The sequence below is a fragment of the Melopsittacus undulatus genome, chromosome 2 (assembly GCF_012275295.1).
Source record: "Melopsittacus undulatus isolate bMelUnd1 chromosome 2, bMelUnd1.mat.Z, whole genome shotgun sequence".
Lineage (NCBI taxonomy): Eukaryota > Metazoa > Chordata > Aves > Psittaciformes > Psittaculidae > Melopsittacus > Melopsittacus undulatus.
This window is the reverse complement of record NC_047528.1, coordinates 113,051,813-113,075,676: the sequence shown is the minus strand read 5'-3', so window position 1 is coordinate 113,075,676 and position 23,864 is coordinate 113,051,813. Positions and strand designations below refer to the sequence as shown.

The window sequence follows — 23,864 nt, the reverse complement described above, 5'->3', positions numbered from 1 at the left end:
AAATTGGTCTCCTGCTGAATCACAATCAGTCTTTTACAAACAATTGCTTATAAAAGACAGGAGGAAAGCAACTGGAGAGTGGGAGAACTAAGAACTGGGTGAAGTACCTTGCAGAAAACCCAAGTGTACTTCATCCCATGGTGATGGAAAGGGCTGATGGTTTCTGCAGACCCTAGAAGCAAGGACAGCATCACATCATTCCACTGATAGCATGTGTAGGAATTTGGAGCCCACCATGGTCAGAGAATGGAGGCACCACTGATCTTGGCACTAAGTATTCCCATTGCCTCACAAACAAGGGAATGGGATTATTCCTTCCATAGCAATTCCTGGTCAACATGGCAGGATGAGAGAGAGACACAATATTCCTGTAGCTTTCTGATCTTTCTATTTCATGTGGTTGTCTCCTTACTGGTGTCCTCTGATTTTGGGAGGGTATTTATATTGGTATCTGGCTATTACAGAAATAGTGGCAAGGGGGTAGGGTAGATGTTTTACCCCATCAGTCTCTCAACTATTTTATATAACCACATTTATGTCCATAGCAATCTCTTATCTCTATTTGTGCAGCCGGGACAGAGAACTGAACCACAGACTCTACTTGCTGGCAAACGAAGGGTGACCATGACAACTGCAGAAACTTGGTAGATCCTCAGAGACAGGGACTGTGGAAGACCATCAGGAACCTGCTAATAGGAGGGCCCTTCCAATTCCAGCCCAGCTAGTGACAAGCCTGCTTTCTAGGTGACCGGTAGGTAAGAGGAAATAATTCTGTACTAATTGCTCTGGGACAAATGCCAACTTGCCAGTGAGACAGGAGGTTAAAGATTGTGTGAATAACACAAATTCACATTTAGGGCACTTCGTGTTCACATGGCAGTTCAAGGAGTGCCAGGACCAACCTGAGCACTGATGTGGCATTCCTGAAAGGACAGGGCTTATGTGCCAGTCTTAATTGAAACATAACTAGCTTCCCAGCAAGCATACTCCAAAAAGTGCCTCCTGACTTTGTGTATGCTCTGTTGAAGCACTGGAGTTGTAGCCTAAGTCAGCCTTTCTCTCCTCACTCCCCAGTACCTCAACTCTTCTTTGAGGAAATCAACACAAGAAAACAGTGCAGGTAACTTCCCCTCAAAACCTTGCTGGGCTTTGCAGGGCAAGAGCTTCCAAAATGATCAAGCATAAAATGGTCTAAAGCCAGCAAAATCATATGTATCAGGCCTCTGTTAAGAGAAGCTGAAGGCTGTATTTCAAATCATGTACAAAATGGGAAGGGAATAAGCATTCTATTAGAATTCTAAAAAAGAGAGGTTCTTAAAGAGGCTTCCTTCCAAAGATTTTTTTATCAGAGCAGCTTAGCTTTATTGTTCAACTTGTTCATTGATGACCTGGAGGAAGGGGCAGAGTGTCCTCTCAGCAAGTTTGCTGATACAAAACTGGGAGTGGCTGATACACCAGAAGGCTGTGCTGCCACTCAGCAAGACCTGGACAGGCTGGAATTGGATGAAGAACCTAATGAAGTTCAACAAAAGCAAATGCAGTGTTCTGCTGCTGCAGAAGTAATAACCCCATGGACCAGTTCAGGTTAGGGGTTGACCTGGAAAGCAGCTCTGCAAAGTCCTGGTGGGCAAGTTGTCCATGAGCCAGCAATGTGCCTTTGTGGCCAAGAAGGGCAATGGTAGCCTGGGCTCATTAGGAAGAGCATGGCCAGCAGGTCAACTGAGGTAGTCCTCTCCCTTTAATCTGCTCAATTGAGGTCTCATCTGGAGTACTTTGTCCAGTTCCCGGTTCAGGAAAGACAAGGAACTACTGGAAAGGGTCCATTGGAGACCACAGGTATGATCAGGGAGCTGCAGCATCTCTCTTACATGGAAGGGCTGAGAGCATTTGGCCTGTTTAACCTACAGAGGAGACATCTGAGGGGGATCTTATCAATGCATACAAGTATCTTAAGGGCAGCTGTCAAGAGGATAGGGCCACTCTTTTCACTAGTGCCTGGGAGCAGGCACAAACGGAAACACAGGAAGTTATTCTATCTGAATATGAGGAATAACTTCCTTACTCTGAGGGTGGCAGAGTGCTGGAACAGGCTGCCCGGAGAGGCTGCGTTCTCCTCTGGAGACATTCAAAACCCACTGGGATCCAAACTTGTGCAACCTCCTCTAGATGCAACCTGCAGGGTTGGACTAGGGCATCCTTTTCAACCCCAACCATTCTGTGATCTATGTTCATCACTGCCTTTCTTTGTAGGGATACCAAAAGACAGGATTGGAATTGCTTTAGCCTGGTGTACAACTTCCATTTTGTCCTCATTTACAGAACTGTTATATTACCGGGTAGCTCAGACAAGGGAGATGACTGCTGCATAAAACAAGGTTTATTTTTAGTCAAAGACAGTGGCAGATGGTTCCCTCAGCGCAGCCGGCGGGCTGAAGATCTGGTGATGGGAGTTGTTTTGGTGGGGGTTTCTTCCTCTCTTAATTCTGCCAATAGCTCTAAAAAAGAGTAAAACATGTCAATAACCAGCACTCTGCTGCTTTGAGCAGAGAAATCTACAGGCAACTTAGACAGTGCTCTGAAGCCCTGCATGCATTCTGGAACATCCCTGGGCTAAATCTATAGTCTTTCTCCTTTTTAACTTTCAAAACATACATGTACAATGCCATACCATCCTCAGAGCTGCTCTCCTCATCACTGGAGAAGGTGATAGTAACTTTTTTGGGTGGAAGGCGCTTTTTGGCATGCTGCTGGTTTCGGAGTCTGCGAGGCTGGGGTGTGACAAAATCTTCATCCCTGTTAGCTGTGCTCAGAGGCTGGCGATGTGAACCTGCCAAGAAAAGAAACAAAACAAGACAGTTAGCAGCCATTCTGTTTGTCAAGCTAAGGAGGTGTCCCCAGGTGTCCCTGGTGGACCTGTAGGATCAGGGGGAAGGCTGCAGTCTCACAGATGGAACATACTTCCTGTTGGCCTCCGCTTGGCCGACTTTGGCATTGGAGTTGCATCACCTTTCTGGCATGTCTCTGCTGAATCCAGCCCTCGGTTATGGGCAGCAAACAGCTTCTGCTCCAGCTCGTCAGCCAGAGCCTGATGGAGATGGAACACAGGGGAAACGGGGGAAAAAAAAATTACATCCATAGCAGAATTGCCATAAAGATCTTTGATAAACTGCTGGGGGTGAGGAATAGCCTGCTTAAATGGAAATCTGCAGGTCTTTCCAATAATTTTCCTGGGTTGGACACTCTCCCCATATCCTTACTTTAGCCTCAGGTTTGCTGCCTGCTCTGCGGAATCGAGACAGCACAGTTTGGAAACACGTGTAGACAGCTGGGTCTTGGAGCTTGTCTGCAAAGCAGTCAAAGTTGTCCTGCAGCTTTTGAAGGCCCCGTTCCGAGATGGGAAGCAGAGTAAGGCAATAGGACAGATCCTGATACTGACGCTGAGTGCTGGGAAAGACAAAGATTGCCATCAGCTCTTATGAAAAGGGGTGTGTAAGGATGAGTATATTCTACCTAGAACTACAGCACATGAGGATAAAGCATTTCCTGCAGGTGCTTCTGCCCTGCAGAACGTAAGATTCAGGTTGTTCTTTTCCAGGTCAGTTACAGCCTGCCATGGCACACCATGCACAACCACCACTGTATTACGTCAAAGACGCTGACTCAGTGTCTTGTCAGAAAAACATGAAGGTTCACTGTTAAAGAACACAGTCAGTTGTTTAAAAAGCATCACAAGTTATTACTGGCTACGAGGAAAAAAAAAACTAAGCACAGTGAGGTGAGGATCTTTTTGAAGTGCCTTATTTCAACTGAATAATTCACCCCCCCTGGCTGGTTATTTTTTCATGTTTGATACAGTCTCAAACAGAAGCTGTACTTGATGTTTTCTCTTTCTCTCTTTCCTGAACAGTTACATGAAGAAGGCAGTTTTCATTAAGATAAGGTGAACAAATAACAATGGACAACATTCAAACAAATATCAAAGGACAACATTCAAATCCCAGCAAAAGCTACTAAAAAGAAAGGAAAAAAAAAACCAAACCCAAAAAGGCAAACTAACATCCTTAATATACTCTCTGTGATAGAGTAGGAAGAGAAAAAGCTAGGGCCAAAGCCCCTGTTATTCAAAAAGTGGAGGGGCCAGAAGTCTGCCCTGCATATACTCTCTCAGAATGCACTGTCCAAACACAGGCAGATGAAGAACAAAACTGCAGCATCCATGTGTTTCCACATTTAATGTCTGGACACTACCTGGCATGTTGCTAAGTTCAGAACTCCAGAAATGCTGAGGAGGGTGATGGTGGCTGTACAATCTTTTCTGATAAGCTCCTCTTTTAAGCCTGGAGCAAGAGTCTTGCTCTAGCATTACCAGTAGCATGCATTAAACTGATCATCTTTGTGGAACAGAAATAAGGCATTTTACTAAAGGCTAGACATGGCTTACATACAGATGCTTCTTTACAAACATGAAGAGCTCACCAGTGTTCCTGAGTGGTGATTTTGGAGGGAGTGTCCACTCTCTAACCCAGCTCAGGAAACAGAATCCAGCTATTTCTGGGGAATATGCAACTCCCTGAAGCAACTCAGCAGGTCACATGCCCAGGCACTGTGTACAAGTGGCCAAGATAAGCAGGCACAGCTTAAACCTCAAGGGCAAAGCCACAGTGATGGAGGAGGAAACCAACAGGAATGGAGTAAGGCAGGATGCATCAAATCCAGTGGAAGGTAAAGTTAAGATATCACTGAAAGTACATGACAGAAGGACAGATAAATGTCTACTGTATTTCTTCGTGGAGTTGGAGGTGGGGATGAAGGTGTATGTACTTTTAGGAGGAAGATAGGAAAGAAAAAGGTGGGGGACACACCTAATCCAGGTTGTATCAGCATTTGTTATTTTGCCGTGTGAAGAATATTGTGGGAACTTGTTAAAACCAGCATACACAAGCTAGTTTCTCCTAACAGCTCCTAAGGAAAAGACTTGCTGGTCAGAAAAATTAGGATTATGACCCACCTGGCAGTCCGGATTCGCTGACAAAGTTTCTCCACCAAGCTCTCTGTCTGTCTGTCCTTTGTAATATATGAGAGGAGGTGTCTGCAAAGGGAAAAAATGGCCAAGTTGAGAGCACAGAGATGTACCCCCTTTTCTGCATATACCATGGGACACTTGCAGCTGTCCTATCCAGTGATCAGCTGGGTGGTCCTCCAGAAGAAGACATGAGAGCTTGGCATGCCTCAGACTTGGTTCAGGAGAAGCTATAAGCATATCTATATATTTCAAACAGTAATCACAGTCCCTGTTGGGGGACAGCTGCTATGACATAATGTACAACTAAAACTGTGTGTTCACATAATAGCACCTACCTAGGATGAAACTAAGAAATCCAGCTAAAACAAAGACCCTTTTAGGTATAGAGTGAGAACATCTGTGTGGGGTCTGAGGTAGGAGGGATGCAAAAAAGGCTGCAGTGCTGGCTTCTGAACCACTCCTTCCATCCAGTTTTAAGAGCATGCACCTCCAGACAATCTCCTCACTTCACAAGAGTGCTGGCAGACTAGCACAAAGGGAGTGGAGTAGCATGCAGTATTATTTTTCCCCTGTTCAAAACCATTCTTAAGACTTTTTCATTATTAATTTGCTGAAGGTGTGTTGCTGTATTTCAGATCAATGCAAAAGTGAGCATCACTTTGCTCTAAAGTGGGAACAAAGCCTAACAGAACTTAAATGCTAACCTTATCCCATGTTTTCCTATCTGCTTTTGAAGCCATAAACTATTTTCTGTCTCACTTTCAGCCTCACTAATAGACTTTTTCTGTGCCTTTCTTGCAATTCCTACCTGTCCAAAATTCCATCCCTCTTCCTAAATGCACTGGATTCTCATGGACAGAAAGACTGGTTGAAAAATCACTGGAGATTATTATTGTTCTTCTCTCCAGCAACAGCGATACTTTTGTTTTGTCTAGCACTCCCCTCTGTAATCTACAGGGACACAGGCAGCTCAGAAAAACCCTCATGTGATTAAGTTTCAGATAGGACAGGGAAATTTCTGACAGTTACCACTGAAGACACTACTCATGTAGTCTGTGAGCAACAAGTATCCTCAGATTGAGATATTCCAGGATGCCTCTATACTATGGAGTATTCATTGAGACACCCCCCCCCCCATTCAAACAAAACCAAACCCCACAACCCCAGAACAAAACTAAACCCCCAAACCTTTTACTTGAACTACAGCTTTGCTAAAATTGCTTACAAAAAGCCAGTATGCCACCAAAATGACAAAGGCACCAGAGTCTTTAAAATCTGTCCCTTTCTAACATTGCATATCCATGTTCCTATGTGCAAACCCAACTGTTTTCTGGAGGGAAAAATCATTTTGAATAAGCTAGTGGAAACTCCCTGTGGAGTTTCCTCACCCCCAGCTATGTGGCTTTAGAATTGCTTCCCCTCAGCATGACTCCATTTCAGATACAGTCTGAAAAAGTCAGATGAAGGAAAACAACTGAAAAGGCATACTTGTGCATGTCACTGTAGCTTCTCTCCCCTGGATCTGTCACCCTCTTTGCATAAACATAGGCCCAGTCAAAAGAGATTTCTTTAACCCCAGAATACCTCATAATAGTGCGGAAAGATTCCTCCTCTATGCTGCAGTTAGGATCTGAGAGATGACTGATGATGTCTGGAAGCAGGTTATAGATGGCATTACCCTGTGCAGAATACAAGGTTCTACATGATACAGAATTATGAAGGACAGCTGAAGTCAAGCCAAATAAGCTGCCCACTTAAAATTACCTCTTTTCTTCCCACCTTAAATCTACTGTCTGAAAGCATCAGCTTTTTCAAATAAGCTGAATACAGGACTACTTGGCCAAAGTTAAGGGGTGAAAAAACAACCAATCAACAAGATAACTGCAACCCTTGTTTTGCAACAGCTCTGCTCTTTGGCAGACCTGGATGCAGTTTCTTCACTTTCCAACCTTGTTGCAACCCAACCAAAAAGCTTTCTGATAAAGGAAACATACAGAGTAGCTGAGGCCAAGGAGCTGCCTTCCATCTTGCCTGAAACAGCCCAATCCAAATTCCCTTTGCCAATGCTTTTACACGGTTTTGTCATATAAATCTGTCATCACTGCAGGGATGGGAAGGCAGTGTAGCCAGGTGGCCAGTTCTGCTTTTAACTCAGCAAGCCAAGACAGTAATGCCCCACTATCATTGCAGCTTCTCAGGCAGTATATCTCAAACTGAGGGGCCCATAGCAGCCTCTATGTTGAATGAACAGCATGGAGGGGTAACTCTGCTACTGTTCTTACCTGCTTGGGCTGTAGGTACTCCAATTTAAGTATCTTGATGTCACACAATCAACTTTGAGGGGTTTTAGAGATGGTGCACTGCCTGAGCCATAAGGTCAAGGAACTCTGTTGTGAGGCCTAAAGGTAAGCTGCAGAAAACTGTTCCCAACCTTGTGCTAGGCATACACAAGAAAGCAAATGGACAAGACACTGTTTTGGAGCAGATGAGGTCAAATTCAGCAACATCAGGGTTGAAACAAAACCCATGTTGCAGTTTCTTTTCTCTCTCCTCATTTAGGCAGTGCAGGACAGACAGACAGCTGCTATACACCACTGAAACACCTTTCTCCAACACTCAAGTCTTGTGTGATCGGCCCAGCCTCCACCAGCCTTTCCCCACTGTTGTGAAGTGAGGTCCCCAAGCATGCACTTGCCTTGTTGGAGAGTTCAGTGAAGAAGTTCTGAGCCACTCCCACGATTGACTCCTCTGGGTCTATAAGCAGAACTGCCAACTCGCTCACTTGGCCCTTCACCTTTACCATGTCTTTGAGGATAAGGTGAGTCATCACCAGTCCAGCCATCTTCCTCACGCTTGGGCAGGGGTCCCGCAACCTGGTGGAAGCATATAGTTACCACAGAAAGCAGCTGAGTATCTCAAGTTACTGATATCCACATCAGCCTAACTCCAGAGCCTACATCTGTGTGCCTTTCTTGCCACCTTCAAATTTGGTTTCCTGGGTCATTCTCATCTTCTAGAGGCCCCGTGCCTTCCACAGAGCTCTCATGTGTCCTCTCTCAGCAGCGAGTCTAGCATTACCTGGCATAGAGATGTGATGTCCAAGGCTCCACCAGATTGGGGAAACGGATGGCCAGATCTCCTGCTGCAATAAGGAGGTTGGATCTCACACTGGGCAGACTGGACTTCTCCATCATAGTGAACAGCAGGCGCAAGTGGGAGTCACAGAACTCGGAGCTGATGAGCAAGGGTAGAGAAAAGAAGGCATAGATACCAAATTCCCATCTCTCAGACAGCAGACACACAGAGAAAATACTGTCTATGGATGCCCTTTTTGTTTTTTCTTTCCACAGGAAAGGAGTTGTACTGTTTGTTTGTGCTTTAGTACTAGAAAGGTTGGGAAGAGAACACCAACAAGACTGGCCATTACCTTATCATGCAAACTTTGCCAAGAGCTAGGGCTGCAGCAGCTGAGAGTCCCGCATCACTGTAGAGTCCAGGGTTGTTGCAGATCTTGAGCACCAGTGGAACAAAGGCAGACAACAGATGCTTCCCTGGAGTAGGGATAAAGACAGCAAGTATGAGAGCATTGTCTGTGCATCCCTCTTTAAGAAAAATTACTCCATTTATCCCACTTCTGCAAACTATAGAAACTGATTAACTCACTTTCACCATTGAAAAACCACCCCCGGAGAGCCAGAGCAAAGAAACAGACAGCTTACATAGAAACTGACACCAGACAAAAAGAAAGTAAGTACTTTCTTCAGCCAGAAACAGCTTTCCTCCTTCTGGATCTGATGCCCACTGTACCTGTTCTTTCACAGGCAGGCAGAGCAAGTGCTCCTTGGTGGCAGCCACACTTACCATCTAGAAGCTCTGTCTCACAAATACTGCGGATGAGCTCGGCCTCAGTATCATCAGCTGTGGCTCCCGTAAGGCCCAGTTCCTCCTCCATAGTGGTCTCATTTCCTGTGCTCTGTGCAGAAAGGAAGACTGTAAAAAAAATGGCAGGCAAAAATAACCCCTTCCTTCACAAAGAGGTGCATGCCTGTTACCAACAGCATGGCTACAACTGAGAAGAACCAGACCAACAGAGGTTTATAAACCACTTTACCCTGAGAACTGAATGAAGCTAATGAAGGGTGGTCCAGGATCTGCCAGTACACATGCCACAGAACACCAATGAAGTGGCTTTTGAACTGCTGGTCTTGTGAGCAAGATTATAGGAAATCTTACAGCGAGGCAAAAGCAACATAAGGGAGGAAGAGCTTCCATCATTACCATCTGAGAGAGGATAGGACCCCTAAAGCCCTATGGAACAAGGCTGCAGAGACCCTTTTCCAGAACTCGGACCACAAATGGGTGTTTCTCACAACTAGCAGCAATTGCAAAAGACTGCACTGGTAGGAAAGGAGGTGATGAATGGAAAGATGTTTGTCTGAAGCAGGAAGATAAGCATGGCCAAAGCATCACCCTGCATTCCCTCCCCTCTGCCTCTTCTAAACCCAAGACCAGCGTGAAAGCTTTATCAAAGCAGGGTCATTCCAGGACCTCCCTGTCTATCCTGTCCATTTTTATTCCCAAAGCACACATTACCCTAGATCTCGTGCATCCTCAGGAGCTCATTCTCCAGAAGTTTGCTGTAGCAGTAGCTGGGACACACCAGAAGAGCTCTCATGAGTAAAAAAAACAACCCTTCAGTTCTCACCTGGGGTCTCTTCTTCTTCATGCTTCTGTCAGAATTGTTCTTGGTCTTCTCGTCTCTGAGCATACGGCGTCTGCGTAGCTCTGTGCTCACTGACACTTCCAAATATGCTACCTGTTGCAGTGCCACCTGCCCCACAAGGGACACCAGGTGCATCAGCAGGAATGTGGGGAGACTGCTAGCACCATCAGAGACGCTGCTGGGAGAATCCCCAGAACCTAGCGGAGAAAAATTACTACAGTTCAGTACTTGGACCTCTTCTCCCATCAGTTACTGTGAAGTCCCACTGTATAACCCATTTCCACACTTCACAGAGTCCTTCACAGCACTTGCACCCTTCCACACCAACACCTCTGCCAGCCCCTCAGCTCTGTTCTCCTCCTGCAGTTACTATAGGCCACCCAATCACAGCACTAGAAACCATGGCTACAGATTTCCTTCATCAGCTTTCTTCCTCACCAGCTTTCTGCCCATCATCCTCCTTCAGCTTCTCCAGAGCTTCCTGACTGCACGCTTGCAGAATGTGAGCACATATCTCCTCTGCCCCTTCTGCTAGCTGGTAGATGAGTGTTACTGCTGCTTCCATGAAGGGGATCCAGTGGCAACTTGGCTGGACAAAGCCTGATGAGAAGAGAGAGAAATGTTCCACACATCAGCAACAACACAGGCTCATGTGTGGTAGGTACATCACACAGCTCAACTTCATCTCCTCCAATCCTATTACTGACTTTGGCTCACCTTTAATCACAGTCTCACTCAGGCAGCCAAAGAGCATGTGATTCTGTGGCAGTCGAAAAGGTGTATTGTTCTTCCCCAGTGTTTGCTGCAGAGAGACAAAATGAGTTTCCATCTAAGAAATACCTCCATGCCCTTCCCCATACTTAATTTTACTGTGTGAACAATGCTAATCAAAGCCATGCTAGGCCCATGGCAGGGACATCCAGTACTGCTCTGCAGCTAAACACAGAGCAGGAACATCACTGTCATTTCAAAGGCACGGTGGCAGCACTGTGTGGATGTAAAGCTTAGCCAAATGATAATCCCAGCCCAACTCACACAGTTCCGCTATTTTAACTTCAAAGTAACTCTTGAAATCTCAAAATTACTCTTTTAAGATCTAATACTATTTACTCATTTTCCACAATGAATGAAGAGGGAGACCTTTACAGCATCTTCAGGGTTATCAGCAGTAAGGCAACCAGATGTCCTTGCCTGGGGATACTCCAGAACCATGAGGTTTTGTTTAAAGGCAAAATATCACCAATAGAAATAACAGAAGACAGTGTGAGGTTATTAACACCACCTCACACTTAGGCTGTTGCATATACTCCTTATCAGTCCCTCTCTGGTTTAACTTGGAAATAACCCAGAGAAATACTAAACCAAGTATGACAATGCCCAACATATCACAGCACATCTGTGTCTGCCTGATTGAGGTATACTTGACCAAAACAAAGGATTTACTTGAGGATTTAAAAGCATTCAGTAGCTGGAAACTGAATTCCTCAGTTCACTATAGTCTTAGTCTCTGTACTGAATTTCTGGTCGGGGCAGAGTTACCATAGTCATTCAAGTATCTACAGTTCAGTCCCTTCTCACATGCAAACTTAAATGCAGAGTTAAGTCAACCTAAAGTTGAAATACAACTGCCTTCAAAACACTTAAGAATGTTGTGGTATGTTCTTTAAGGTCTTGCAGTAATGTCCCCAGTGGAAAAGGCAAACAGAACAATGGTGCTGTGTGAAGGAGGGCTGGTTTTATGCCGAAATTCCTAAACCAAAATGCCCTAAATGCTTGAGTCAAAAAAACCAAAGAATTCCTCCCACCAACTACATTAAAATAAAAATATAAATTATTCCCCAGACAAGTCATTGAGCATCATGTTGCAAATACAACATGGATAGGTTTGAAAACCTTCCATGTTTTATGTTCAGCTGTACAACTGACAACTCCCAAATACGAATGAATATGAAGGGCAAAAGAATCACATCAGTGGAGGGAAGGGCTTCATGGCTGAGAAAACAAATCAGTTTAGAACTGGGAATATGAAGAAGAGAGCTGAAAGGAAAACAGATTTTCTTGTGCACTGAACTCTTTACTAATCGAATTCTACCTGTTACCTAATGAAGTTCTTTTATTAGATATTCACTGATGTGTGCCAAGCTTTCCAGGTGCTGCTGAATGGTCCCAACCTACTTAATTTTAAAATCAGTAAAAATGTAACCACTTCTCCCCCTTCCATGTACAAACCATTTCCCTCCCATCTTTGTCTCTGGGTAACACTGTTTCTGGATGACCTCAAGAACAAACTAAGAGTTTTACCTTAGTGTCCCTGGCAAGTTTGGAGATGGCATTGCATACTTCTTTAGCCAGGCGAAAGTCTTCACATGCCTTCTCAGACAGCCCTACTGTCACCAAAACATCCAGGTTGCTACCTATGATCTCTGGATTCCCTCTGTGAAATGGAAGGGAGAGAGTATTATTCGAGTTGCTGCCGAAAGTTTACAGAACTATAGATAACCAGAAGAAATACTCCTTGTGTCTTGTAGTGATTTGAGGGGATAAAAATTCCATGCAATGACTCAAGATATAGCTATAAGAGCAGTAAGCAATATTCCACAGGAGCCAACATAATCCACACTCCACTAAGGGATGAGATTCTCCAAAGTGAACAACACTGGACACACTCTCCCTTTGTAAAGGAAGAAGATTCTTGACTCTTTTGTTATCAGAAAGGAGCAAAATTTAAATGGGTAAGACAAAGAAAAATGTTGCAAAACAGAAGAAAGTCCAACAGCTCAGGACCGGTGACATGTGCCACTTCCTTCCCTACTGTGGGAAACAAAACACCACCATCACAAAACTCACCCCCCATCCCACCCTCTGCCCTCAAAAGGTTACTGGGCTGGGAAACTGAGCAAATGAAAGCCTTACAGAGCAATTACACTCTTTTGCCCCAGAAGGGGAAGCAGGTCTCTCTGTGTGGGAGCTTCTTACCGTTCTTACCCATAAAGCTGCAAAGCTATGACACAGTAAGCACTGAGAAATTACGGACATTCAGAACACAACAGAAGTAACATTGCTGGGCTCAGAGACTGCTGGTAGGACCCAGCACAACTATGCTTACTTCCAGGCTTCATTACCCCACAATGCAGTTACTACTTTTGAAGCTGCAGAACCAAAAAGTCAGCTGATGCAGCACCCACAGCTCTTCAATAAAAATCAACTCCCTTTGTATCTTCCCACTGCCATGATCAGATGGGTCCCTGCACTCACCGTGCCATCATCCCCAGCAGCATCACAGCAGCACATCGCTCCAGTGAGGAGCACTGAGATTTTCCTGTGAACTGCTCCCAAAGCAGCTGGATCACAGCAGGCTCAATTTCATCTTTCTGCACAAACTCCGAGATCTGCAAGAGACATTTTAGACTGAAGATTAGGAACAATTCCTTCCCCAAAACAATGATCAGGCACTGGAACAGGCTGCCCGGGAAAGTGGGGATTTGCCATCCCTGGAAGAGTTAAAAAATTGTGTAGATGAGGCCCTCAGTGACATGGGTTAGTGGTGGCCTTGGCAGTACTGGGGAATGGTTGGACTTGACAATCTTAAAGGTCTTTTCCAATCAAGTTGATTCCATGCAACATAACAAGTAGGGAGAGGCAGAGGAGAATGGACTTCAAGCCAACAAATACATTAACTACAGTGACTACTACTTTAATAAACATCTAAGATCACAAATACAATCTATACCCAGGCAAGACAAGTACTCACTATTTCTTCTAAGCACTGTATTGTTCCTAGCGATGCATCCACGATGATGAGAGAGAGAGAACGCACCAGGTGCTGAACCCTGGCCCTTTGAAGAGGGGGAAAGAAAAAACAACTATTAAAAATATATGTTAAAAAAGCAGCTGTCACAATTACTTTCCTACTCATAGAGCTGAGAAAATTTATTAGATAACAGAGCTGATCCCTGGGGACAGGAAAACTTGCATCTCCACAAGCTGGAGATCTTCAAGTCTCCCAGCTCAAGTGCCAATAAGCATGACACAGGCTCAGAAGTCTACTCCTTGTGCACTTCTGCTCCTTTCAGTGCTCAAAAACCCAACAAGAGGCACTCACCAGCCACTTGCCAGTTTGCTCTCAACCACAAGTCAAAGTACTATTCCCTAAAACATAAGAAACTGAAAGTCTGTCTATGAACAAATAAGGCCAGAGCTCAGACAGGGGGAGAGTCATCTTCAGGCAATAACTATCAAGGAAAAGTAACAAGTAGTAGGTGCTTTTTATTGCACTGACAGTACAAATGAAGGTGAAGTATGGTGCATCTCACCAGGGATCACACTTATCTTAGAACATGTGTATCCAACAGGATCATGCATGTGGGCAAATGCTAAGAAAAAAGAGCAAGTGAAAAGAGAAGACACAGCTCTTATCTAGTGCGGAAGAAGCAAGCATGCAAGTGGTACCCAGCTCCCCCCACCCCAAATCCTCAAGAAGAATCAGTAACAAAGGCCCCATTAACATCCTCTCATCTACTGTCTGTGGAGATTTGTCACAAACAAATTTAAGGCTGGTCTGAATGAAATATAGCAATGTGTGTGAAAGCACTCAAACGATAACAACTAACCTTGTACAGTGTGAGGGATAAATAAAAAGCGTACACTGAAAAACTAAGGACACAACGGACAGTAAATACTGAGGAATGTGTTGTATACATCAGAAGCAGAATGCCTACACTTAGGTAAGACCACAGCATGCATGACTTGTCAGAAAAAAGCCAGCTCTGGTAACAGAAAGATACTTCCAACTTTAGACACACTGTATAACACTCACTATCCCAAAGAATTAGTGACTACAGCCATTAGAAACCCAAAATGTGAGAATTTTAGGCAACAACTTTGCCCACAGAAGTATGCAAAACTTAAGACATGGAATGATGCCATAATCAATAATCAAATAATCAACCCAGAAGGGTTGAAAAAGCTGTCCAAAACAGTTTATTGTTGCCAATCAGGAAGCCTGCTGACCAGATGAACATTCATAATTGACACCCTTTGTTCCCCATAACGTAGAGACCCTACCCAGATAATTTGGACACATGTATCTTGGTGCAGTCTTTGGATAAAAATGGCATTTATGAGAATATTAACTAATGTCCTGGGTTCAGCAGTAGCCGTCATTTTTTCTCCTTCTTGGTAGCTGGTGCAGTGCTGTGTTTTGACCATCAGCCTGGGAATGGTGCTGATAGCAGCAATGTTTTTAGTTACTGCTCAAATGTTTGGTCTGGGCAAGGACTTTCTGAGTCTCATGCTCTGCCAGGGAGGAGGGGAAGCTGGGAGAAAGCAGAGACAGGACACCTGACCCAAACTAGCCAAAGAGGTATTCCATACCATAGCATGTCATGCCCAGGATGTAAATGAGAGTTACCTGGAAGGGGTAGGGCTCTGGGGGGTTGGACGAGGTATGGGTCGGTGCTCAGGCAGGCTGGGTGGGATGAATGATCAGTTGGCAGGTGGTGAGGTGTCATATTCTCTTCACATGTTATTTCCTTTATCATTATTATTATTACTGGTAGTAGCAGTAGTGATTTGTGTTATACCTTAGTTACTGGACTGTTCTTATCTCAACCCATGGCAGCTACATTCTTTTGATTCTCCCCCCCAACTCTCTGGGAGCTGGGGAAGGAAGGGGGGGACTGAGTGAATGAGCTATGTGGCTGAGTTTAAACCACGACAACTGTGAGTGTCTGATAACATTTTAATTTAAAATAATTCTCAATTTCTCCTTTTATAAGGTTTCACATGGAATTTTGCTGCATAAATTTCCTACACACAAATGCTGCAACAAAACAAGAGCAGAAACTCAGCAGTACGACCCAAGGAATACTGGGATTTCATTTCAGCTGAGTGAAGTGGGGCAAATTTGATTTCTTTTCCTATCCATTCCCAACAGCTCCCCAGTAGAAATGGGGGGAAAAATACATTTACAAAGAGCCATACCTCTCTGAATCCCTGCTGGGGCTCAGGTAGAGCCGCCTGTAGGCGTTCAGTACAGCCTCCTTAATTCCAGGCTCTTTTGACCATATGAGGGGGAGCATCCTGCGAACTCCAAACAGTGCTTCAGACACACCAAACTGTGAGACTGTCACAAAGAACTCAATGGCTTCCTGCACCACTGCAGAGAGAAGAACAGTTGCATTAGTGCAGTTCTCTCCTAATCCCCATTCGAGAATCCATTAAAACATAGGCATACTGTTCTCACAGCATGCCTTACAAACATCTAAGATCACTGCTACTGCCTGCTGAAGTCAGAAAGGGGTCACTAGTACAAAGACATAGATTTCCTGGAGGAAATGGGCACAGGTTAACAGCTAAATCTAATGCAATACATTTAGAGGAAGAGCAAAGAGACCATATTTAAAAGTTCTACTCATCAACCACCTTCAACTATAGCACTAAAAAGGAGCAGACCTTAGAACCTGTTGATTAGGATCACTTTCAGCTACAGAATAAATTGTAAGGAAAAGTGAGGTGAACAAGATGAGCTCTCAGCTCCCCTCTTGTGGCCAGCGTAACACCTGAAGCTGCAACAGGGCACTGAGTAGGAAACAGAACCCAGGTTCACTGGCCATGCTTACTTTGGCAGAGATGAAGCTTCCATAAGCTAAGTAATTTTGGTCACCTGGCTTTCAAAAATACTTTTAACCTTGATATTTAAAAAATGGATTCCTAAAGAGCCCTTTCATGACAGCCTTTTAGACAGTCCTTGCTTTTCCAATATCCCAGAAGTGCCTGGGACATCTGTTTCATAAAATGTAGTTCCTCCAACCTTTCCCCTTTCCTTGGAGCTGCGCTACTCCTGTATCTCCTTTTCAGCAAGGGGAAAGATGTGAAAATGACGAACAGGGGAAAAGAGCCACGTGGTTATTTCACACACCTGAGACACAGTTTTCATACATCAACTTCCTGATGAGGCTCAGGGCTTCTGTGATTTTCACTGAGAAGTTGTAAGCATCTTGCAGGTATTGCACCAACATCTCCTGTTTTATCAGCTCTGTTTGAGGCCCCTCTTCTGGTACAGCTTCATTTTCAAGACCACTGTTGCCATGTGGAGGACCCTCACTTTTCTCACCTGGGCACGAACCTGCACAGCATGAACACTTGTTTTGTGAGCAGTACTGAAGGTACAAGAGAAACAGACGTGGTTTAGGGCATTTTAACCCTTCTCCCTCTACTCCATAGTGACATCTTCCAAGAGCCAGGAGACAAAAATCCAAATTCTGCCATCAGATTTGGCCATAAAGACAAAATCTTCAGCATACTGTAGATTAAGTTCCAGTACTACAATGGCACCACAGAAAAGCCAACTTAATACTGGGGTAGAGACAGGAATGGTCCAGTTGGGGTAAACACTGTTAAAATGCTACTTTTTCTTAAACTGTTAAACTTAACTTAGTAACTGTTAAACTAAACTTAGTAACCCATTAACTTAAACTGTTAATGGGTTACTCTGAACTTGACAGGTCCTGAAAGGCTTTAAAAAGGGAACCAGGGCAGAGTAGGGAGAAGGCAAACACTAGTACTCCCTAGCATCCAAAATGCACTTCTACTGAGAACATGGGACTGTTAAGACCAAAAATCAGGCACCAGGACTAGTGTGATCCAGCCAAAATGCCAGGCAGCTAGAGAAGAAAATGATCCAGAGATGGTGCAGCTCCAACTTGAGCTGTCAAGTACACACCGACTGAGCCCCACAGGTCAGAAGGAAAGACAGGGCACTGCAGAGGGTTTTGGTCTAGCTCTGGCATCGGCTTAGTCTTAGGGAAGAGACATAGCCATGTGAAGGAGTTACCTGTGTAAAGTCTCTTCAGAACACCCAAGATTGTTGCCTCCTCATTTTCCTCCATGAGGCTGCTGAAAGGCTCCTTCTCCTGGAAGCGATCCAGGGCCTTCTGTGTAAGGCGGGCTGCACTCCTGGACAATGACATTGCCCAGAGAAGAACATCAGCAACCCATCATGGCACAACATAAGGAAAACCATCCAACTTTCCCTGAAAACCTGGGAAAGCGGCTCCTGCCCACATCTTGTGCTGGATGCCCATGCCAGTGTCTTCCTACAGAGTAATGTTACTAGAAATCATCCCTCCACCCTGGAGCTCCAAACACTTCTTGCACAGAGAACAAGAAACCGACACATCCCTTGGGATAAACACTCTCTCAAAATACAGAGCCTTCTTGCCTGTAATTCAGCTTCCTCAGCAGGCCAGTGATTTGCTTCAATGTACTCTCCACTGTTTCCTCAACTTCCAGCACCTCCTCTTCCTGCAGTGGTTCAAAGAGCTCTTGTACGGCAGCCCTAACTTCTGGCAGCATTGCTTCCCACTCTTCCTCTGGGGTGATCACTGGACCTATTAAAAAAAAACAAACCACAAACAAAAATCAACAGAGGGAATGAGGAACACAGAGACCCAGATGACACCCAAAATGGGGAAAGAAACTAATTTGGAACTTAGGAATTCCACTTCCCTTTCCTCCCCCAGGAGGCACTATTCCCTCTTTTCCCCAGCAGGCACTATTCACTGTCCACACTGCAGTAAGAATACACAAGAAGGAAAAAAGAAACCACCAAGGGTAAAAAAACCTGACAGGTAAGAGAGAACCATCATCTGATGCTGTTTTGTAGGCATCACCAGGTTCAAGGCCAATCAAGTTTAAATTATTATCTGACCAAAATTATGACTCGGGGAGTTGTTGAACGGTTGGAACTGGAAACCTGGAAGGGTGTCCATAGGTAATTTCAGTTCTTACCCTGAAAATAGGATATTTACATAAACAGAGTGTTGATTTAGATATGGATATTGATATCACCCTTTTATAACACTACAGTATGAAAACCTGTTTTGAGCTTAATCCCAGTTATCTGGCCTCACCGTTTCACACCAGTAAGATCAGAGATAGAAGCCACCACAACCCGGGAAATGAACCCTGGTATGCCCTGGGAAGAAGAAGGGGAATTACCTGCTGCGGATCTGTTACGATCCCTCATTTCTTGCAGCTTCTGCACTTCTTTCTTCAGTGGCTCACTCAAGTCTTTACAGCTCAGCTGAAGATGCCAGGAAGAGAAGAAATATGTTACTTATCCTCCTTTTCCTGAAAGGAGGAAATTCTCCTTTCTCTTCCACTTCCACTCCCCACTTTAAGTTGTCAGTCCCTTCAGATAACCCTGTTTTTGGAAACTGGATTAGTAGACTCTGGCCATCATCCTAGAGAATGGCTGCGAATTGCCAGGCCCAAGCTCAGAAGCCCAGGAGAAAGTACAGCTAAACACACAGCTGCAGCTGCGTTCTAATTCTGATCCTAAGGAAAGAAACCCCACAGTGGATTAAAATAAAACTGCTGCAGGTTTTTCCACAAACACATCCTTTCTGACCTTCAGCATGCCACCAATAACACCAAGTGAGGACAGAGCCAGAGAAAGCAAGATCTGAGCTTGGGAGAACCAGAAAACTGCCACCTGCAGAATCAAAAGCTACATTGTCCCTCCCACAAGACACAGAAAAGCTGCTGCCCTGGCTATATAGCACACTGCAGACATTTAGCCTGTATACAGACATCTAGTCTATCAATTCTAGTCAGAATTACCTTGCAGGAGAAGGGATTGTTGGACAAAAATGCAATCAGGAGCTGGATCGCATTTTTAACTACTACCACAGCTTTGTCTTTAAGACGCTCAACAGCCAGTGATACCACAGACTGAAACTGAGTCAGAGGCAAGGCCTAATACAAAATGAGAGCAGAGACAACATTATTAAGAAGGCTGAGAGACTTAGCAAAAAGTTATTTTACTGCAGACATCTTAATGTACTAAAAGGCACAGATTACAGATTTATATAGGAATGCCTAGGTCTGAAGGGATCTCTGGATATCTTCTGGTCAACCTCTGTTGAAAGCAAGGACTAAAATTATCTGTTGAGTCTTAGTCTACATAACGAGGGTGACGTTTTTCCATACCAATGTCCAAAACCAGCTTGTACACTGTGCTCTTCTTTCTAGTCCCATTAATGAAGAACAGCATTTAATTTGCATTCCCCAGTTCCCTTGTCCCTAGGATCTTTGGTCTCTTGAGAAAAAGATACCGCAGACACCACACTACACATGGACAACACCCTTCTCTGTTAAACTTCAGCCTCTGTAAACAAAGAGCAGGGTGACAGATATTCCTTAGAAAGCACAGCAGGGGAAGGTATGACTAAAACAAGACTATTTCCTTAGCAGAGATTTACCTTGCACTGAACGATTCGAGTGAAGAGCTGCAGCACTCGACTGCGTACAAAGCTGTTGATATCACAGACATGAGCCTGCAGCATGGTCAGGAACTGGTCCCGAGTACCACGGGCAGCTTCCTCCAGCTGGTCACCACTCAGCACCTGCACCAACACTTCTGCCATAGCTGCCAGAACGGCATTTCGCATCATGTAACTCTGAAAAAGAAGAGCTGTTGAACCAGGAACAGACAAAAACACATGACTTGATATGTCAAGGGGAAGTATGGCCCAGAATTTGGGCGTTCTAAGCCCCAGGCTCCAGCCTTAAGTGAATTTCTCCATTACGGATTTTTGGGTGAACATAACTGCCTGCAAGACAGAGTAATCCAACCCTGCTGTCCAGCTAGGTCCATGGAAGCCAATAATGGAGAAAGACTTACTGGCTTTTAAGAATACTTTAAGAAAAAGTAACTCAATGACAAACTCATTAGGGACTGAAAAACAAGAGAGAGCAGCTGGGATCTCCCACAGTAAGCAGTTTCCTGTTCCCTGATATGCAAGAGTGACAACCAGACAGAAGATGTCATGGTTTCTATTTTTTTGCATCTTTTAGGTAAGGGCATGCTTTGGCTATTTGATCTCTGTGAAAGAGGCTCTGTTTTCAGACAGCAAAATTGGACTGCAGCATCTCCACCAACTGACTTCTCTGGAAGTGGGAATGTACCTCTCCATCCAAGTGACGCAGGAGAACGCTCATGTTTGATAGCACCAGAGCTGGAATCTGTTCAGCCAGTTCAGTTATAAAGACAGCACAACCCTTGATCACAGAAGCATCATGAGCCAGATCCTGAGGACATTTCTGTCCCAATTCCCTGCAAAGAAAAATGAAATAAGGAATAGGGTGCCTCAAATTGCTAGGGATAGAAGGACAAGCCTTGGGGTATTTTTCTCACCTTAGCAATTCACCCACCAGGCTTTTCAGACCATAGTCTTTAACCCAGAGGCTTACTGCCTGTGCAAACACTGGGGCTACATGCTCAAAGTGCTGCAGCATCTGTGTGATCTTCAGAGTGGCATCTTTTGTACGTGAGAAGGAAGAAAGAGGTCAGGGAAAGCAACTGGGAATATCTTCAGGAAGAAGGCAGAAGAGCAGGAACTCACTGAACATATGATCATAGTGAACCAGAGCTGCAGCAAGCAGATGTGTCACAGCCTCCCGTGTGGCCCGGTACTTCTGAAGACCGATACCTGGATTCTCCAGGATACGATAGGAGCTTCCTGTGATTAAGCTAAAGACACAGAAGAGAGACAGCAACACACAACTTGCACCAACATAATTCTAGTACACTGCATTTCTCACAAACCAGATATTTTCCAATATCCTTAAAAAACTGAGGAATAACATCTAAATTTGAGATGCCTACATGAGGAAAGGGAGTGGCTCCTAAACACATTGCTTTTGCCTTAAGACACTTTCCTCAGTTTCCCAGCAACCTGCACCCTGCAGAGGGCTGTAATACTACCTCAGTGGCAGATTTAACATTTAACTCCCCCTTCCAGAAAACCAGTCACTCATCCCACCTCTACATCCACTCCATACCATACCTGACAAATTCTTCTTCCACCACGAAACCACCCCAAAGCTGACGGAGATCCAGCTGCAGCAGCTGTGTGAGCAGCCGTAAGATTGGCTCCCTCTCCTCTTCCCATAAGGATTCAGAGGTCTTGGAACGGTTCTTCTTCTTCTAGAAAGGAGATTACACAGTGCAGTACATCAGCAGCTTCACAAGAGAAAAAACAGCATCACCACCCTGCTTCCCTCTGAAAAGAAAATGACGGTTATTCTAAAGCATATGATAAAGCAAATGATGCATATTCTAAAGCATGAAGAGATATACAGTGAAATGCATGAGAAGTTTATATAGCCACATCAAATGACCATTTTCACCACAGAAAGGAAGTTTTGAGAAAATACTGGTACACTAAGTACCAGCCACTTAAAAGTGAAAGAGAGGCCTGGGCATCTGAGTCCTTGCTGGTGTTTGGATGCGTATTGTCCCTTCAGCTATTTTTCACATACAGTTTCACAAAAACACCAGTACTCTGCATTGTTACTGCAAAAGTTGGTCAGAGAAACAAAGCCGTTAAGACTTTATGTTTTAGAAAGCAGGCATTCTTTATTGCAGAGCGGGGGTCTCTGGCGGTAGCCGATAATCCTCCTCCCTGTGTTCACTGACTGACCTCAGTGCTTGTGCATGCCCACAGGGTCCTAGTCCTGACCTAGTGCTATGTCCTTGCTTTTGTTCTGTTCCAGTCTCTGTACTCTTGAAGGCTAGCATCCCTGGTCTTATTTACTGCCTCCTTAGTTATCAGTCCCATGATGTTCCTTCCCCTGTCAGATGAACATTCCTTACTCCTTTTATGTCAGCAAGTCAAAACAGTTTGCTGTATTTTACTATGTTAAAGTCATACACATTATTGTTAGTTTAAACCTATAATTTAAGCCTACAGCATCATGCTCTGATATAACATCGAATAGATACCAGAAAGCCCAGCAACCTTATGTTTCCTACTTTATGACCTTATTTTCCTGGCAGACCACACCTCCAACAAACCACTCTTGAAGGTTTCCATTTCAAAGGCGTCCATCAGGCCAGTCAGCAAGTAGCAGTTCATCTTGAGAGCATTGAGGTGAGCAACACGGTCTGCATGGCTCAGCCCAGAATCACCCAACATGGCAGGAAGTTCATTGGAATGATGGGATACCACTGAAGAAAAGCAGAACATCATGAGCATTCCTCTCCAGGCCCCTCAGCTATCCTCTCTTTCAGAGACTTAGAGCAGTCATCAGATTACCAAAGACATGTGCTCACATCTCACCAGCTGTAATATGGGCTGCCTCCTACAACCCAAACCTGTTTTTTTTCACTAGCCTATCCTATACCCATAGCCCCTTGCCAGCTCATGGAAACACTCACTCAGAGCTGATACATCCCAAAGATGTATTTTCCCGGGATGCAGAGAAGGGGAGTTTTTGTCGGCCTGCCCTTACAGCGAACATACACAGCTCAGCATTGTCCACCAAGATTACAGGCCCGTATTACCGGAATGGGCTGAGGGTGCAACCCAGCTGGTCAAGTCACATTAGCCTTTATATCATCACTGAACTGCCAAAGAAGAGCAACCTTTCCATAACTCCTACTTCAGATAGAAACAGCAGATACGCACCGCACTTCATCAGCTCCAGGGCATCCTCTCTGACAGCAGTCCCCACAGCTTGGAAATGGCTACAGAGCAAGTACAGTGCGTGAGAGCCGCGACTAAACACCACCAGGGAGAGGAGAGACGAGAGCTCCCAGCTAGACCCGCCTCCCCGCGACCTTCCCCTACTCGCTCCCATCTCCCCGCTCCGCACTCGCCGCCCTGTACTCACTGCAGCAAGCTGTACATGGGATCGAAGTGCTGCAGCACTGCCAGCGCGCCCCGCGCACGGAAGGCACTCCGGAAGGCTGCGGAGAAGAATGAGAGGGGCGGTCACGGCTGTGAATGGGGCTAGGCCGGTAAAGGAAGATGAGACATTGGGTTAGGGTTAGCTGTAAGCGTTAGGCGTACCTGTAAGGGCGGGCGGCAGGTCGCGGACGGGCAGCACCTCCTGCACAGAGTACTGCCCAGGTTTGCTCGCCCGCAGCAGATCAGCAGGAACGAGGGGCAAGTGGAACTCCATGACCGCCATCACGGTCCCCACCATGACCTGCCCAGGCAGGCCCCAGCACAGCAAACAACGCGCGCTCGCCTGGCCCCGCCTCCTTCCCCTGCCTATCAGGGCTCAGCAGGACCAGCGTCTGGCCAATCAGCGGCTTCCCCGCCCTCT

The 23,864-nt window shown here is 45.1% G+C and overlaps 1 protein-coding gene and 1 non-coding gene across 3 annotated transcripts; both read right to left on the bottom strand.

Moving 5' to 3' along the window:
• Positions 1–2,359: 2,359 nt before the first annotated feature.
• NCAPD2 (non-SMC condensin I complex subunit D2) lies at positions 2,360–23,781 on the bottom strand. 2 transcript variants are annotated; one of them, XM_031046871.2, is made up of 31 exons: positions 23,606–23,781; positions 23,427–23,502; positions 23,222–23,280; positions 22,598–22,761; positions 21,599–21,735; positions 21,155–21,282; positions 20,947–21,070; positions 20,718–20,865; positions 20,012–20,209; positions 19,371–19,505; positions 18,747–18,831; positions 17,968–18,136; positions 17,581–17,702; positions 16,666–16,872; positions 15,729–15,903; positions 13,498–13,582; positions 13,002–13,135; positions 12,048–12,180; positions 10,464–10,548; positions 10,185–10,346; positions 9,729–9,943; positions 8,885–8,996; positions 8,451–8,574; positions 8,102–8,257; positions 7,719–7,896; positions 6,608–6,702; positions 5,009–5,089; positions 3,258–3,444; positions 2,959–3,085; positions 2,669–2,827; positions 2,360–2,495 (listed from the first exon to the last, which is right to left on the bottom strand). In XM_031046871.2, the coding sequence occupies exons 1-31, from the start codon at positions 23,739–23,741 to the stop codon at positions 2,413–2,415; spliced, it is 4,179 nt and encodes a 1,392-aa protein (XP_030902731.2). In that variant the 5' UTR covers positions 23,742–23,781; the 3' UTR covers positions 2,360–2,412. The 2 variants fall into 2 exon arrangements, with proteins under 2 accessions (XP_030902731.2, XP_030902730.2); XM_031046870.2 differs by having other exon boundaries at positions 21,599–21,738; positions 23,606–23,780.
• LOC115946124 (small nucleolar RNA U85) lies at positions 22,836–23,161 on the bottom strand. Its single transcript, XR_004080227.2, has one exon. It is a non-coding gene; the product is annotated as a small nucleolar RNA U85 (small nucleolar RNA).
• Positions 23,782–23,864: the final 83 nt, after the last annotated feature.